Source organism: Salmo salar, chromosome 16 (genome assembly GCF_965601325.2).
Source record: "Salmo salar chromosome 16, fSalSal1, whole genome shotgun sequence".
Classification (NCBI taxonomy): Eukaryota; Metazoa; Chordata; class Actinopteri; order Salmoniformes; family Salmonidae; genus Salmo; species Salmo salar.
In genome coordinates this window covers 14338096-14354005 of record NC_138306.1, presented here as the reverse complement: position 1 = coordinate 14354005, position 15910 = coordinate 14338096, and the positions used below count along the sequence as shown (strand labels likewise).

Here is a 15910-nt window from a genome sequence, read left to right as displayed (position 1 = left end):
TTGCCTGCCCCTGTTGTAATAAACATTGTTACTTCGACAGTCTGCATTTGGGTCTTACCTTAAACATGATAGTACGAACTGGCCATGACTGACCCAGCAGACTTGGACCAGCTCCGCAACGCCATCTCCTCCCAAGGAGCCACCATTGGTAGGCACGAGGAGTTGATTCGCAGCCTGATGGAAGGGTTCCAGGCCATGGCCGAACATCACAACCTAGCATTGGATACATTGCGGGAGCGATTGCATTGGTTGTCTACTAGGCAGCCTACCGTGACAGTAACCTCCCAGCCCCTCATTAACCGGGATGGTAGCAGTGCCGTCACCCCAGTTTCCCGGGAACCCCGCTTACCTCCCCCGGAGCGCTTTCGATGGAGAGTCGGGCACCTGTCGGGCACTTCTCGCTCAGTGCTCCCTGGTCATGGAGCTGCAGCCTTCCTCCTTCCCCTCGGAACGCTCTAAGATAGCGTACCTCATCACGCTGATGTCCGGGAGGGCCCTCGCCTGGGCTACAGACATTTGGGAACAACAATCGGCCGTATGCTTCAGTCTGGAGGGATTCGTGGTGGAGGTGAAATAAGTTTGAGGCTCCGGTGTCCGGGAGAGGGGCTGCCCGGAAGTTACTCCAGCTGCGGCAGGACTCCCTCAGTGTGGCAGACTACGCAGTGGAATTCCACACGCTAGCAGCGGAGGGTGCCTGGAACCCGGAAGCGCTGTTCGACACGTTCCTGCACGGATTATGGGAGGAAGTAAAGGACGAGCTAGCAGCCCGGGAACTACAGAGGGACCTCGACTCACTCATTGCTTTAACCATCCGGAGCCTATGTGAACGTAGGAGGGAGAAGAGGTCTGATTGTGGTTCCAATCGCTCACTCAAGGATCCCACCTTGCATCTGATGAACTCTGGAAGTCCCCGGTGTCTACGTCCCTGAGAGAATCCGAGTTCCTCCAACAGCCTACGAAGACTGCCGATTCACCTCTTCCCGAGCCGATGCAGCTCGGTGGATCTAGGCTGTCTCCAGCCGAACGCATACGCAGACTTGACACCTAGAGTTGTCTGTATTGCAGTACTGCCGGTCATTATGTGTCTACCTGTCCCTTCAAGAGACCTAGATCACTCGTTGGAGGGAGTACTCTGGTGGGTCTTAATGATAATGTTTCTTCTCCCCCTACTCGTCCTGCTGTGGGGCGACCAGTCCAAGTCTCTCCAGGTACTCATCGACTCGGGGATCGATGTGAGTCTTTTATGGATGTTACCCTGGCATCCGAGCTAGGCATCCCAACACAACCCTACTCCAATCCCATGGATATTAGAGCGCTGGACGTGCGCTCTATAGGCCAGGTCACCCACCATACCACCCCCATCAATCTATGAGTGTCAGGGAACCACAGCGAGATGATCCAATTCCTGCTAGTTGAGTCTCCACAGGTCCCCTTGGTATTGGGATTCTATTAACTGGGCTACTGGTGCCATCGTGGGCTGGAGCCTGTCCTGCCACACTCATTGCCTGAAGTCAGTTCTGCTAAAATGTAAATGGTTAAATGCCTGTCCCTGGACGTCTTCCTGGGGGCTTGGCAATTGCCCCGGACCTCCGCCAGCCCCGCGGAGTACCAGGACCTCCGGGAGGGGTTCAGTAAGACCCGGGTCACTTTGCTTCCGCAGCACCGACCGGTATCCAAGAAGGTCAAGCCAGATGTGCTGGCACGCCGCTATAGCCCTGCGGCTACACCGAAGATCATTTGCCCCTCTGCTGTTTGTCCTCTGTTGCCCCGTACCCTCCGTATACTTCCTACCTTTCCTGTGTCTAGAATTAAAACCTTGTCTCACAGCCCTTTGTCTCCTGTTTCCAGGAGTTACTTCGACTGTCTGCATTTGGGTCCTACCTTAAACGTGATAATATCATTGCTTACATGTTAAGCTACACATCATTAAATATATTGAGGGCAAAATTTTGACGACAGTAGCCAAATGGCTAAATAAAACTAAATTGAATGAACATGACATTTATTTGAATATTGTTTAAATATATAGGCCCATACTGTAGGTAGGCTATTTGAATGCAGAAATCTCCGTTTTCATTTGAAGGATTGTTTTATCCTTGGCTTGATTGTAACAATTGCAAAGAATTTAGTAACTTTGTATTTGTAGTCAACTTTGTTGTGAAGTTATTGGCGGTCACAGAGAGACTGAAAAACACTGTGATTCGATGTTTAGCGGAGTTCTTCTGTGTATAAAGTGACGCGGGATGGGGAAAAAAAAGCATAAACGATGCATTTAGCTGTTCTATGAGTGGTCTGAGGAAGGCGTTAGATTATTAGCGTTTTTAAGTGCACCGTTAATAACGATGGTTTTGGGAAACAGCTCGGAGATTTAATGATGGTTCTAACGATGAATTTAGCCTTATAGATGCTTTTGGGAAAATGAGGTTAAGGGTGGGAGAATGAGGTTAGGGTTAGCAAAATGCTCCCCTAACCAATGTGAAAATTCTGTCCCATTTGAAGGACGAGAGAATTGTGGAGAACACGCCTCCCATGCTACAATTGGATAGTGTAATGATCGGATATGCACTGTACATTTCCGGAGGATTTCATTGGCCGCCAGCTCTATGATTACTTTGTAGCAGCGGATTTCAGCTGGTGCCCGATACGGTATAGTATAGTGCATCTACGAATTTACGTTGCTGTCAATCTCAGCAGCTGGAAGGCTATAATCCTGGATTATCTGAAACTACGGTGTTGTGATTTAGTTTTGTGAGCTTTTTATATTGCGTTTGTATACGCATTGGACCGTATGGAGGGATGTCGCGATGATGGTCTGCTCTAGGAGAACCAAAACTTTGGTGTCGACATGCGTAATTTTGAGTGGCATGACCAATATTGTCTGTCTTCTCTACGTCGGCTGGATCACTAATTATGTGGCCAATGTGAACACAAAAGTCTCAGAGACAGAACCGGAGAGAAAGTTTGAAGATGACAACAAGGGAGAAACTCTGAAGATTATAGAGAGACTGGACCGACTGGAAAATGTGGTCAACCAACACATCCAAGGTAGGCTACATGCTAATTTACCGTTCTATGGATAATGCATAGGATATGTCCAGAGTTCTGTTTTAGCAAGTAACGTTACTTATTTAGAATATTATATTAAATAAATGCCAAGTAAATTGGAAAATAATGTAGGCCTAATGTAAAATAAAATGTAACCAAAACTCTTCCTTGTAATGTGGTTATCAATCTTAACCACATTGTGTAGTACAAGTACCGTAAGACGAACTAAGCAGTGGTTTAAACATCATGCTGATAGAGGCTTAATATTTTTTTCAATAATAGGTTACAACAGGGGTAGGTAACTAGATTCAGCCGCAGGCAGATTTTTGTCGGGGGGGATGGTTGGGGCCGGAACATAATTAAAATAATGTGTACACTGCAAATTGACAACAACGAAGCCTAAAAATAGATTGTTATTTTCCAATACAATCATTTCATACCTTGTATTTGTTGGAATACTTGGGAACATATTTCCTAAATTAAACTAATTTTAGATGAATTCTTTGTGGTTTTATTGTAAATATGTTGTATCAAAAACCAAAATCCTGTGGCAAAAAAAAATTAAAAAAAAATCACTTGCTACAATAAGATGGACAAATAGGAAATATGAATTAGTGCAGTGCACTTCACACTGGCGGTCAGAATGCAGAGTAGTGCCGATGCTGGAGTGAACTGATGAGTAAATTTAGCACTTGGAGCATGCATTTGGCCAAGTACTCAGTCTCACATAGATGCACTCCTGTAGCTGGTGCCATATTACATTACTGTGGATCTGTTTATGTTGTCAATGATATCTGTTAGCATGGAGGGAGCTGAGGAGATCACTTGACAAACTGTCAGACCTCAAAATACCTTTAACACCTAGCCTAATTCTTTCCAAAATGTCTGTCTGTCCAATTTAGCCCTTTATGATGAAATGAGGGATAGCATGGAGTTTCACATCTTTGCAGTGGATGATAGGGTGTCAGATTCTCATGTGTGAGTACTGCTTCTTGAAATATAGAATACATGGCAGCAGTTTGTGCTGTACAGTAGAAGACATGTCAGGTCATGTTTCCCACTAGTTACCACCCAGCCCTGCTACCATCAAATACAATTTTATTTGTCACATGCTTCGTGAATAACAGGTGTAGAATAACAGTGCATTTATTACTGACTGGCCTTTCCCAGAATTTCAGAGAGAAATGATAACACAATGAGTAATGATAACTTGTCTATATACACGGGTCACAGAACAGAGTCGATGTGCAGGGGTATGAGAATGGAGGTAGATACACTATATATATATATATATATATATATATATATATATATATATATATATATATATATATATATATATATACAATAGTATGTGGACACCCCTTCAAATTAGTGGATTTGGCTATTTCAGCCACACCCGTTGTTGACAGGTGTATAAAATTGAGCACACAGCCATGCAATCTCCATAGACAAACATTGCCAGGAGAATGGCCTTACTGAAGAGCTAAGTGACTTTCAAAGTGGCACTGTCATACGATGCCACCTTTCCAACAAGTCAGTTCGTCAAATATCTGCCCTGCTAGACCTGCCCCGGTCAACTGTAAGTGCTGTTATTTTGAAGTGCAAACGTCTAGGAGCAACAACGGCTCAGCCACAAGGTGGTATGCCACACAAGCTCACAGAACAGGACCGCTGAAGTGCATAACAAATGTCTGTCCTCAGTTGCAACACTCACTACCAAGTTCCAAACTGCCTCTGGAAGCAACATCAGCACAAGAACTGTTCATCGGGAGCTTTGTGAAATGGGTTTCCATAGCCGAGCACAAGCCTAAGGTCACCATGCGCAATGCCAAGCGTCGGCTGGAGTGGTGTAAAGCTTGCCGACATTGGACTCTGGAGCAGTGGAAACGCGTTCCCTGGAGTGATGAATCACGCTTCACCGTCTGGCAGTCCGACAGACGAATCTGGGTTTGGCGGATGCCAGGAGAACAGTACCTGCCCCAATGCGTAGTGACAACTGAAAAGTTTGGTGGAGGAGGAATAATGGTCTGTGGCTGTTTTTTCATGGTTCGGGATAGGCCCTTCAGTTCCAGTGAAGGGAAATCTTAATGCTATACCGTACAATGACATTCTAGACTATTCTGTGCATCCAACTTTGTGGCAACAGTTTGAGGAAGGCTGTTTCCTGTTTCAGCATGGCGACGCCCCCATGCACAAAGCGAGGTCCATACACAAATGCTTTGTCGAGATTGGTGTGGAAGAACTTGACTGGCCTGCATAGAGCCCTGACCTCAACCCCATTGAACACCTTTGGGATGAATTGTAATGCCGACTGCGAGCCAGGCGTAATCACCCAACATCCGTGCCCGACCTCACTAATGCTCTTGTGGCTGAATGGAAGCAAATCCCTGCAGCAATGTTCTAGCAACTAGTAGAAAGCCTTCCCAGAAGAGTGGAGGTTGTAATAGCAGCAAAGGTGGGACCAACTCCATATTAATCCCCATGATTTTGGAATGAGATGTTCGACGAGCACGTGTCCACATACTTTTGTTCATGTAGTGTATGTACATATAAGTAGGGGTATAGTGACTAGGCAATAGGCTAGATAATAAACAGAAGCAGCAGCATGTGATGAGTCAAAATGTTGCAAATAGAGTGAATGCAGATAGTCCAGGTAGATGTTTGGATAACTATTTAGCAGTCTTATAGCTTGGGGGTAGGAGCTGTTCAGGGTCCTGTTGGCTCCAGACTTGGTACATCGGTACCGCTTGCTGTGTGCGGTGGTAGCAGAGAGTCTATGACTTGGGTGACTGGAGTCTTTGACCATTTTTAGGGCCTTCCTCTGACACTGTCTGCTATAGAGGTCCTGAATGGCAGGGATCTCGGGCCCCATTGATATACTGGCCAATACGCACTACCCTCCATAGTGCCTTGAGTTGGATGCCAAGCAGTTGCCATACCAAGTGGTGATGCAACCAGTCAATATGCTCTCAATGGTGCAGCTGGAGAACTTTTTGAGGATCTGAAGGCCCATGCCAAACCTTTTCAGCCTCCTGAAGGGGAAGAGGCGTTGTCATGCCTTATTCACGACTATGTTGGTGTGTGTGGACCAGTGACAGTCAATGCCGTTTTAAGATGAGGGAGTACGATTATATTTTTTATGAGCATGGCCTTATTTTTATTACAGCATTGGATGACTGTCATTCATATTCCATTCAACCAGCTCAATGTAACATCAATAGGTTTAGGCTGATACATGATACTCAACATTTCCTCCCTCTGAGGTACCCCCCATCATGAGGTTACTAAAACCTAACCCTCATGAGGACTCCCCGAAGAGCTTACAACAGGTGCACAGGTCAATAATTATTTTTTTTTTTGTAATCAAGGTGACAGACATTGACACATTCAACACCACCTTGCACACTCTTGCCTGTATCTAGCTTATCTAGGGTGTACTCATTAGTCCAACAGTTGTAAACCAGTTTGTATTGAACAAATTCAGGTATTTTTATCCCTGTTCTGTTTGCTTCCGTTTTAAGAAATGTTTTTCAACAGAATCGGAGGAATGAATACACCCCTGATCACACACAAACACAGTTCATTTTCATAGCAGCCACATACAAACAGCATGATCCATTTGATTGTTGTATAATTACTTATTGCATCTATGCACTCTCCTCTCACGTTTTCCCATCGCTTGTGGACTTCAGTGCACAACACGTCAGCTTTCTGTGTCCTGGTAAAAAAAATGTATTCCAAGCCAAACCTTCATATCATGACTGCTAACCACTACACACAGAGGAGGATGGAAACTAGCTGTCCTCCGGCTACACCATGGTGCTACCCTACAGAGTGCTGCTGAGGTTACTGTAGACCTTTGTTGCAAAACAGTTGTTTTTAATCAATTAATTGGAGACATGACTATATTTAGTATCGTTTTATCTAAAAAGGATAACTTTTTTCTTTTAATGTTTGACTTTTTATTTTTATGAAATTCACTGAGGAGGATGTCCTCCCCTTCCTCTGAGGAGCCTCAACCTGTGTGGACCATGTTAATTCCTTAGTGATGTCGACACTAATGAACTTGAAGCTCTCGACCCGCTCCAATACAGCCCTGTGGATGGGGGCGTGCTCGGCCTTCCATTTTCTGTAGTCCACGATCAGCTCCTTTGTCTTGCTGACATTGAGGGAGAGGTTGTCCTGGCAGTCACTGACCACCTCTCTATAGGCGGTCTCGTCGTAGGTGATCAGGCCTACCACCGTTGTTGTCAGCAAACTTAATGATGGTGTTGGAGTCGTGCGCGGCCACACATTCGTGGGTGAACCGTTGGTACAGGAGGGGACTAAGCACGCACCACTGAGGGGCCCCCGTGTTGAGGGTCAGCGTGGCGGATGTATTGTTCTCACGTAGGGGGTCCTCTTGTCCAGGTGGGAGAGGGCAGTGTGGAGTGCAATATAGATTGCGTCATCTGTTGGGGCGGTATGAGAATTGGAGTGGGTCTGGGATGATGGCGTTGATGTGAGCCATGACCAGCCTTTCAAAGCATTTCATGGCTACAGATGTGAATGCTATAGTAATTTAGACCTGTTACCTTGGTGTTCTTGGGCACAGGGACTATGGTGGTCTGCTTGAAACATGAAGGTATTACAGACTGACAGTTAACACAAGCTGACACCCTCTCTCACACAATTAAAATGCAGAAGGGTGCTCTCTCAGCAGCTCGATCGGCCCTCGCTAGGCCTATAACGCTGATCTTTAATTAAACATAAGAGGGACTGCCACACTGCAGTCGATCCAAAACCCTCCTCGGGAGGTTCATAATGGACTTAACCTCTATAGGGGACAGTCAGGAGCAGTTTGGAGCTATGACCCGCTCCACACCCACCTCCTCTAGAGCAGGGGAAGGGGGGGGGGGGTAGTCATGCATAAAGTACACCTGTCTCACTCTTACCTAAGCAGTGTGTCACCAAGTTTGTCAAATAAAAAAATACACTTTGCCGTGATGGGTTGCTCTGAGGATCCGGTGACATTTCACACATGATCTGTTTGACTTGGAATCCAATACTGGATGACTCTGTCACTGTCATTCACTATCATTTGGGACTTTGTCACTACCCTTTTTGGTGCTCCCCATAGCAGCGGAGGAAAGGTGTCTGTGCTCCTGCCCTGCGGCTATTTATGTGACTGACAGCCCTTTGGCAAGATAAGAAAAATTATTCTTCCCACTTTCTCTCAGGTCATCCAACCTGCCTCACAGTTAACACGCTTTCTATCATACAGACTACTCTGTAGAATATACAGCTGTGCAGAGTGTACATATTTTTGTCTGGTGTTAGTATCTAACCACTAGTTGTTTTTTTGACAAAATTGCTAGTGAAATGAGATATACACCGCGGCCAGTTTATTAGGTACACCACCCCATTCACAAAAATGAAAAATGCTGATGTGTTTTGTGTCTTCAGGAAGAATAGTGCTGCATCGAGCAGAAATAAGATATTCATTTTCATGCCATATCCTCACTCTGACTCCTCGAAGGGATCAGCAGGGTGTCGAAATAGTGTAACAATTTTATCTGGGATTTTTACATTCACCACTTTCAAGTGCACAGCAGTGGCAGTAATTTATTTTTGGTCAGCTCATTATGTTTTTGCTTGACAATGAATTGCTCCCTATTTTGCCTGAGGAAGATTTGTGCTACTTTGCCCATGTTTTTGTACGGTTGCTTTATGATGACCCACAGCATCCTTTCACAAACATCACAAAGGAGATTTAATATGTCGAAAGAGAAAGCTGTGGGACTTTAAATAGTAGGCCGCCTTCGTTTGAATTGACAATGTTATTTTCTTCAATCAGATGTTTTGAAAGGTCTTTATTGGCTGTACAGAAGGTACTTCTTAAAGCTTTGAAAAAATCTCTATTTAGATCAATGCTGCAAAATCATAATTTGTCATTTTTCATCTGGCTAATCAAAACCCTTGTCTGATGTCGCGCTTCACACGTTTGCTGATGTCTGAATCAATATATCTGTAATCACTATTGAGCTAGGACTCTGACCTCATTCACAGCTGTTGATGAGGAAACGGGGTTTGTCAGAGTATCATCTTATCTTACATTCGATGATATAAAATAGATTATGATGTGAATGCATCCTTCCACAAGTTAGACCGACACCGATCCCACTGAAACCAGTGATTACAAACGGCTAGCTGAAATGTTTTTCAAGGTTATATTGGGAATGTTCATTTCCTCCATTGATGTGTACGTTACAGTACCTTTCTCCTTGAGGTCAGTGCTCAAACTAGGATTTCTCGCGTCTGGATATCCTGCTAAATATGCAGAATCAAAGGCTCTTAACACAAGTCTCCTTTTTGACTAGATGGTTTTCACAGTAGAGTATGTTGGTGTAATCTGGCCATACGATGTAGATGAGCACAGCAGGGGGGGCTTTGCTATAGTTGCCCCCAGCCTGTCAACGGTGAAGTTGTTGCTTGAATGAAAGAACACCGCACAGCTTTTGACAGAGCACGCCGTTGAACGTTTTTGAGGTTCAGAAGCCGATTTCAGTTTTTAGTGTAAATAACTCCCCAGTTTTATTATATACTAATTATAAATGGCAAATGAACCAGAATTTGGTTTTTATTGGGTGTTGTCTAGTTATGCTTCTGCTGTAAGCTCTCACAAGAATATTTTGGAGATAAATACACAATGGAGAGTTTGAAAGGATGAGAGTACTAAACTAAATATAGTGCTAATGGTCAATAGTGAATTGTAAAAAGGAGTTGGGTTTCAGTTCAACCGCTGTTTAGAATCTGTGGAATGTCACTCCTGAACTCTGACCTCTGAACTGCTACGTTCTGTACATTGAGTCGGGAGCAGGATACTTGTTATATGGCCAGTTGTACTGCAAGGACTTCTGATTGGTCAACCCCAGGCTAGTGTGGGGGGGTTTAATCAATGGCATCCTGTTCCTTTGTTCAGTGGAGAAAAGCTGAGGACAGGGGAGACTGAACATCTACCTACCAGCATAACCTCTTGATTTATTCCTTCTCAAATAAACCTATTTTTCTCCCCCTGATATGCTTTGGAGTTTGTGTTATTGAAGAATAACATCAATTGCTAACACTCTCTCTCTCTGTAGCTGCTGAGGCTTTTCTCTGCTGGGTAGTGGATAAATCTGCCCGTCCACCCATCTGTGCTGTAGTGTACTGATTATTGACCTTAATCTCCCCTGTAGAAAAGGAAAAACATTTCTGGGCCCCAGCCTTCACTTGATATTGATGTTTCACATCCAGAGACAGTAGGTGCTTGTTTTGTCCCAAGTTTCCAGTTCAACAGACCATGTTTATAGCGGTCTTTCTCTCCGCTTAATGAAATAGTTTGTCGTTTTCCATTGGCAATGAGGAAGTAATTGTCTCCGCCCACAAACTACCCAGGGACACCAGAGAGGAAGTATTCACTTACTTTGCAAGGCAACACATACAATGCAGAGCAAAGTTCTGTAACTTAGATTCTCTGACCTTTTTTTAACGAAAGCAGAGGATCGCTTATTTTTATACTGTACGCCAAATACATATTTAACAAGAAACTTGTTTATACAGAAAGGTAATGGCAGGTAAGCATTTACTGTCTAGAACTGGCGACGAGGTTGTCTCATTATCTATTGACCCATGACCGCTCCTTGACGATAACCTTGTTCTGAACCTCATCTCTGGGGTTCCGGTCCTCTCAGGCTGCTGTGGCTGACTGTGCTATGTGATAGTAACATTCCTGCCCTTTCACCACTTGTGGAATTAGAAGATTATGATGATGGTAGGACTGTACATCCAAAGATCTGCTACACAAACTGAAATGTGTATAGTTCATGGTTCCGTTGTATGTGTTTTAGGTGTGAATATACCTCTTTAAATATGTAACTTTTTATTGATCGTAGGTGGTCAGTTGTGCCTTCCATATGACACGAGCAATGTTGAATGGTGCTTGCCACTTATTCCTGTTTGTCAGGTCTCTACTGACCTGTGACAAACCAGCCTGTGACTGTCAGGCTGTGACGGTGACCACACAGGAGGTGGAGAGATCTGTTTTGGCTCACTCAGCATCCCACCATAAGTGAAGTTGTGTGTGGTAGGGGAAAAAAATGGATATTTCATGTCTGTGTAAGAAAAGAAAAAGCCAATTATTCTGAGACCGCCAGATGAATCATCTCACGAACAGACAGTTCTCCTCCTGCTGTCATGAGTACTACCACAGACTGAGGGTGATACTGCTCCAGATGAAGCCCAAGCGGCACAGGGCAATAATAATTACCATCTTCTCTCCTGGATTATGGGATGAATGTTGTAATTAGAGGAAATGGGATGTAACTCCAGATTAATTAGGCAAACAGAAAACCTGCGTAGAGTGCTGGGTAAACCAGAGCGAGCGAGAGTGTTCTCATCTCTAAAACTCATCAGAGATAAGTAGCAGCGTACAGACTGGGATAAAGTTAAGAGGATGAGAAACAAAGCAAACAACTACACCCACACACAGTCTCTCTCTCTCTCTCTCTCTCTCTCTCTCTCTCCAAACACTCGCACTCACACACTCTTGTAGGCCAAATCAAACGAACCGCGAACGAGCATTGCTTCGCGTAGATGTGAGAAATGGACTTGCTTTCTAATTTGAAGCGCATGACGCTTTTGACGGCCCGTCTGTTTTCAGTCATTCGCTACCGTGCATTCTAATTCCAGCGTGTACATGCCCTTTGCTCGTTCGCATTTCGTTTCGTTTGGCCGTGTCACACACACACACACCTCTCTCTCTCACACAAGCCTACCAACTCTCTCCCACCATCTTGCTTTGTGACTCCCAAGCATTGCCTGCATACATAAACATGCTCACAGTGCATCATGTCCTATGCTATTTTACCAGAAATGCATCACTATATGCTTGAACCCACTTACATTCTCTTTCCGCCATACTTACCTTTGTTCATGCCCACAATTACCATGGTAACCCATGATTGGCCGATTGCATGAGGCTGCCAGGACAGGAAGAAGACAGTTCAGTGCCACTCCTGCACAATTCCTTTTCAACCTCGAGTCGTGCAGAAATCCAGCTGCCTGTGTGTGGATAGTTCTTATTTTCCGAACCGAAATACAATCAATATATTATGAGGCAGCTTTTGAAACATGTAACAGTTTTTTAAGCATGTCGGCGAATGTTTCCGTAACAGATGGAAATGGACCCGGGTTAGTCGAGCAGTCGATCAATAGTCAGAGAGCTACTCTGTTCAACACAGGATATAGCACAGAGAGAGATGTCCTTGGTCAAGTAGGATGACCTGTACTATAGTCTAGATAGCCTGAGAAGTATTCTTTTGCTTTTTACCATTTCGATTTTCAGCAGTGCATCACAAGATTGTGCCGTTTGATTTGTGGAGCGTTGTGCTACAGAGAGAATCCCAAAGGGGAGAGATGTATAGAATAGTGATAGCACTTCATAGAAGCAACATGCAGAATACTGTATTCTATACTGCTCCCATGAAAGCATGCAGTGTATTGGAAGTCATTTGAGCTCAAAATAATTCATTGGAAGTTAATTTAGTTTGTCTTACTCAAATTCAAATCAAATTCCGGAGATGCCTTCAAGACACCCTAGTTGCCCAAATTTAAGAAATCATTTCCTTTTGACATGTTTTGAATTGCAATTTGTCCCCGGAGTGGCTTGAGTCTGCCTTTTACCATGTCAAGGAAAAGATCCCTTTAACCACAAGAAATTGAATGCTATCTAATTAGCTTTACATTATGCACATGCGAAATATGCTGTATCAACACGAGGTTTATTCTCATTTATGAGACTTTCGATTCAATGTGCATAAAAGCACTTGTGGCTTCTCTGTAAAGTGTTCAGTAGAAACATGTAGCACCTGCATCCTCCTCCGTCCTCCTCAGGGGTTTGTGAGCTGCCATCTGGCCAGCGCAGGCTGCTCTCCAGTGGGCTTATTATAACTCCGGGGCCCCTCCACGGAGCCATGCGATGGAGGTTAATTGGGCATCCGTTCTGCGAGCGCACTTCTCATCGTCATCTGAATGTCGCTGCTTTTTTATCCTGCCTCACTAACGCCGTTGTGTGAACGAAGCGGTGGATTAATCAACGTTATGAATTGCCTGTTTAAAGTGAGTACACTGCTTTGAAACAGCTGTTGTAGGCTAGAATGTAGCATAAATCAACCACAGACAACACCACCGTATACACCCTCCTATGTAAACCACCAGGGTTGTGATTGATTATATTCCAGTAACCTACTGATGCAGACATATGCACTAATCTGATGAATCACCCTAAACCCCCACGTTGACCTACTGATCCACCCACATACTGGCCTACCTGTGCCAACTGACCTGGGGCATGACTGTGCAATGGGCATAGGAGCAGCGGTGGGCATCTGAGTGTCTGTTTTTCTGAGAGGGTGTGTAGAGTTGGAGTGCCCTTGCCAGTTTTGCCAGATGACTCTCGCTGCGTGCTGGGTTTAGTGAGCTAATGGTTGCGATTTGGCGAGCGAGACCGTACATCTTTGACGCCAACAGATGATTGATGGAATGGGAGCTTTTGGGGATCTTACGCCTCTTGTTATTTTTCGGGTTGTCACTGAGAGGAGTGGAGCACGCTCACAAGTGTGAAGTTCAGATGCATATCCAGTCCTCTTTGACGTGTGGGGGCGTTGCATTTTGATTTCATCAGTGACTCGGTGACACCCGCAGATCAGATCTTCCTGGGTTTCAGGCACCTCTTGAATATTCCACTCTAGTTGATGGATCTCAAACAGCCTACAAAACAGTATGGAGGACTAAAGGCCAAGAAGTCCGCTGCACTATAGGCTTCTCTGCTCTGATCTTCACATGATGTCTATCTATAACCCTCACCTTACACAATGACTTACCTGCATTATTTATTGGCTTTTTTCTTGTATTTTCTTCCGAACACTTAAAGTTAAAGCGGGCCCTAAACAGTAGGTAATGGCGCAAGAGATTGCCACCAGCCTCTGTCAGCTGTCCCGACTCTCTCTTTAAATGAGGTGGCTGGGATGTGTTCTTGCCTGCTGCTGTGGGTGGCGCCACCCGGAGGTCAGGGACATCAGGCAGATACTTAACACCTCTGACTGAGCTGATTTGGATGTGGCTTTCTCTAATCTGTCAGATTTAGAATCCGACCCATCGAGCCAGGCTGATACTGAAGGCTGTGCATACACTCCAGGGTGACACGCATCTGTGACAGGGATGAGGAGGACACTCTGGGTGTATTAGCACATAAAGGCTTTAATAGTCGACTCGCGATGACATAGATGCTCGAAGTAAACAACAGTAGTGGGTCAATTTCCTCAACAACCTTTTTAAATAGGTTAATTACCTCTTGCTGTGTGTTTTTTGAAGTCCTGGGCTCCGTTTACATAAATGCATGGTAAACAGATTGGTTATTGTAGTGCTTAGAGGGGTACTCTGCCATGCCTCCCCTGGCTGGTCAGGCAGATGGTCAGCAAGAATCGCATTCAGCCCTACGTCTGAATCTCCCGCGCATAGTCCCCCCCCCCCCACCCAGCATACCACAGCACCGCCCCGCCCCGCCCTGTCCAACCCATCCCAGCATCTCAGTGAAAGCTTGTAAAAGCTTCAGTAGATTTGTGTCTGCAAGAAATTAATAAATGTATATTTCCCAGGATATGTGAGTGGGCTGTCTGTTCCTTTTAGCCTCTCTGGCGGGGACGTGGCAGGGCGTATACGTGCAAATGTTGTATTTAGTCTGTCAGGTCATGTTTTCCTCAATGGCCTCGGCAGAACACAGGTTGCCGCCGGCTGTCCGTTTGGCATATTATTGAATGATTTAATATCATTGCAGTTGTCTTGACCTTAGTGCCGTTACATTGCAAGGGTAACCGTGCACCCGAACTGTGCCGCACGTTCAAAACTCAACATGGAGCTTGTGTAGCCCTTGATTTCACTCACATTAGCTCTTACTATTCCCTCAGTCAACCACTGTCCCTGATGTGACGGGTAGGACTTGAGAGCGAGGCCTTTTTCTTCTTTCAAACCTTTTTCGTTTCCCTTCAGGCCCACGGGGCCTCGAGAGACCCTGTCTGTTTTAGTTTGAGGAAGCACACTTAGCATTTTGATCCATTTCATTCACACTTTCTGAGATGTGGGGATGTGGACCTGCAGAGGAGGGGAAATTATACGAACTCGACATCAACACAACCACTTTGTTGCAAAATGGGACAGGAAATTATTCAAAGCATATGCTAAATGTAATGCATATATAGTAATAATTACCTGCATTTCAAAATAGCCATTCAAAATGACTGTTACCTTGAAAGTAAGCTAAAACAGTAATTAGCTGTTATTTAGCTGTTTCTTTGATAAGCAGTCTCATTGGCATTTGCTAAGACACTCCACTGCCAGCAACAACAAATGAATTCAGATCACATATTAGGCCTTATCGATCATCGCAGTTCACTATCTGCTTTGTGCTTGTTGGAATAGTGCCGTACTCCGTACAGCAGTGGTGAATCACCTACTCGCAGCTAAAAGTACAAATCAGTTTCGCCAGTGTCCGTACAAATCCTGAAGGCAAGACTGCCACTGTTGGAAAAACTATTGGTTCCTTACATTTACAAGGCCATTTGCAAGCTCAGTGTGGCGGAGGGAAATCCGAGTTGGAGTGACGCAGTTATGAACTTTCATCACGTTAATTAGTGGGCTTTGAAAGCTATAATGAAGGAAAAGCTACAGGCTTAGCTATGGTTAGTTTGATCTTTTGAAAATCTGGAGGCTGCAATTTAAGTCTAAAGAAAAACATCTTCATTTAGGCATTCTGGTTGTGTTATGTAATGAATATTAATTTCATTTG

The 15910-nt window shown here is 44.7% G+C and overlaps 1 protein-coding gene across 1 annotated transcript in view; it reads left to right on the top strand.

Moving 5' to 3' along the window:
- The first annotated feature begins 2588 nt into the window (after positions 1-2588).
- Positions 2589-15910, top strand: part of LOC106573212 (polypeptide N-acetylgalactosaminyltransferase 18) — a 100731-nt gene continuing 87409 nt past the window's right edge. Inside the window, exon 1 of the mRNA XM_014148041.2 lies at positions 2589-3045. Within this exon, the coding sequence (XP_014003516.1) occupies positions 2805-3045 (241 nt within the window). The 5' untranslated portion in view covers positions 2589-2804. The remainder of the gene's footprint in view (positions 3046-15910) is intronic.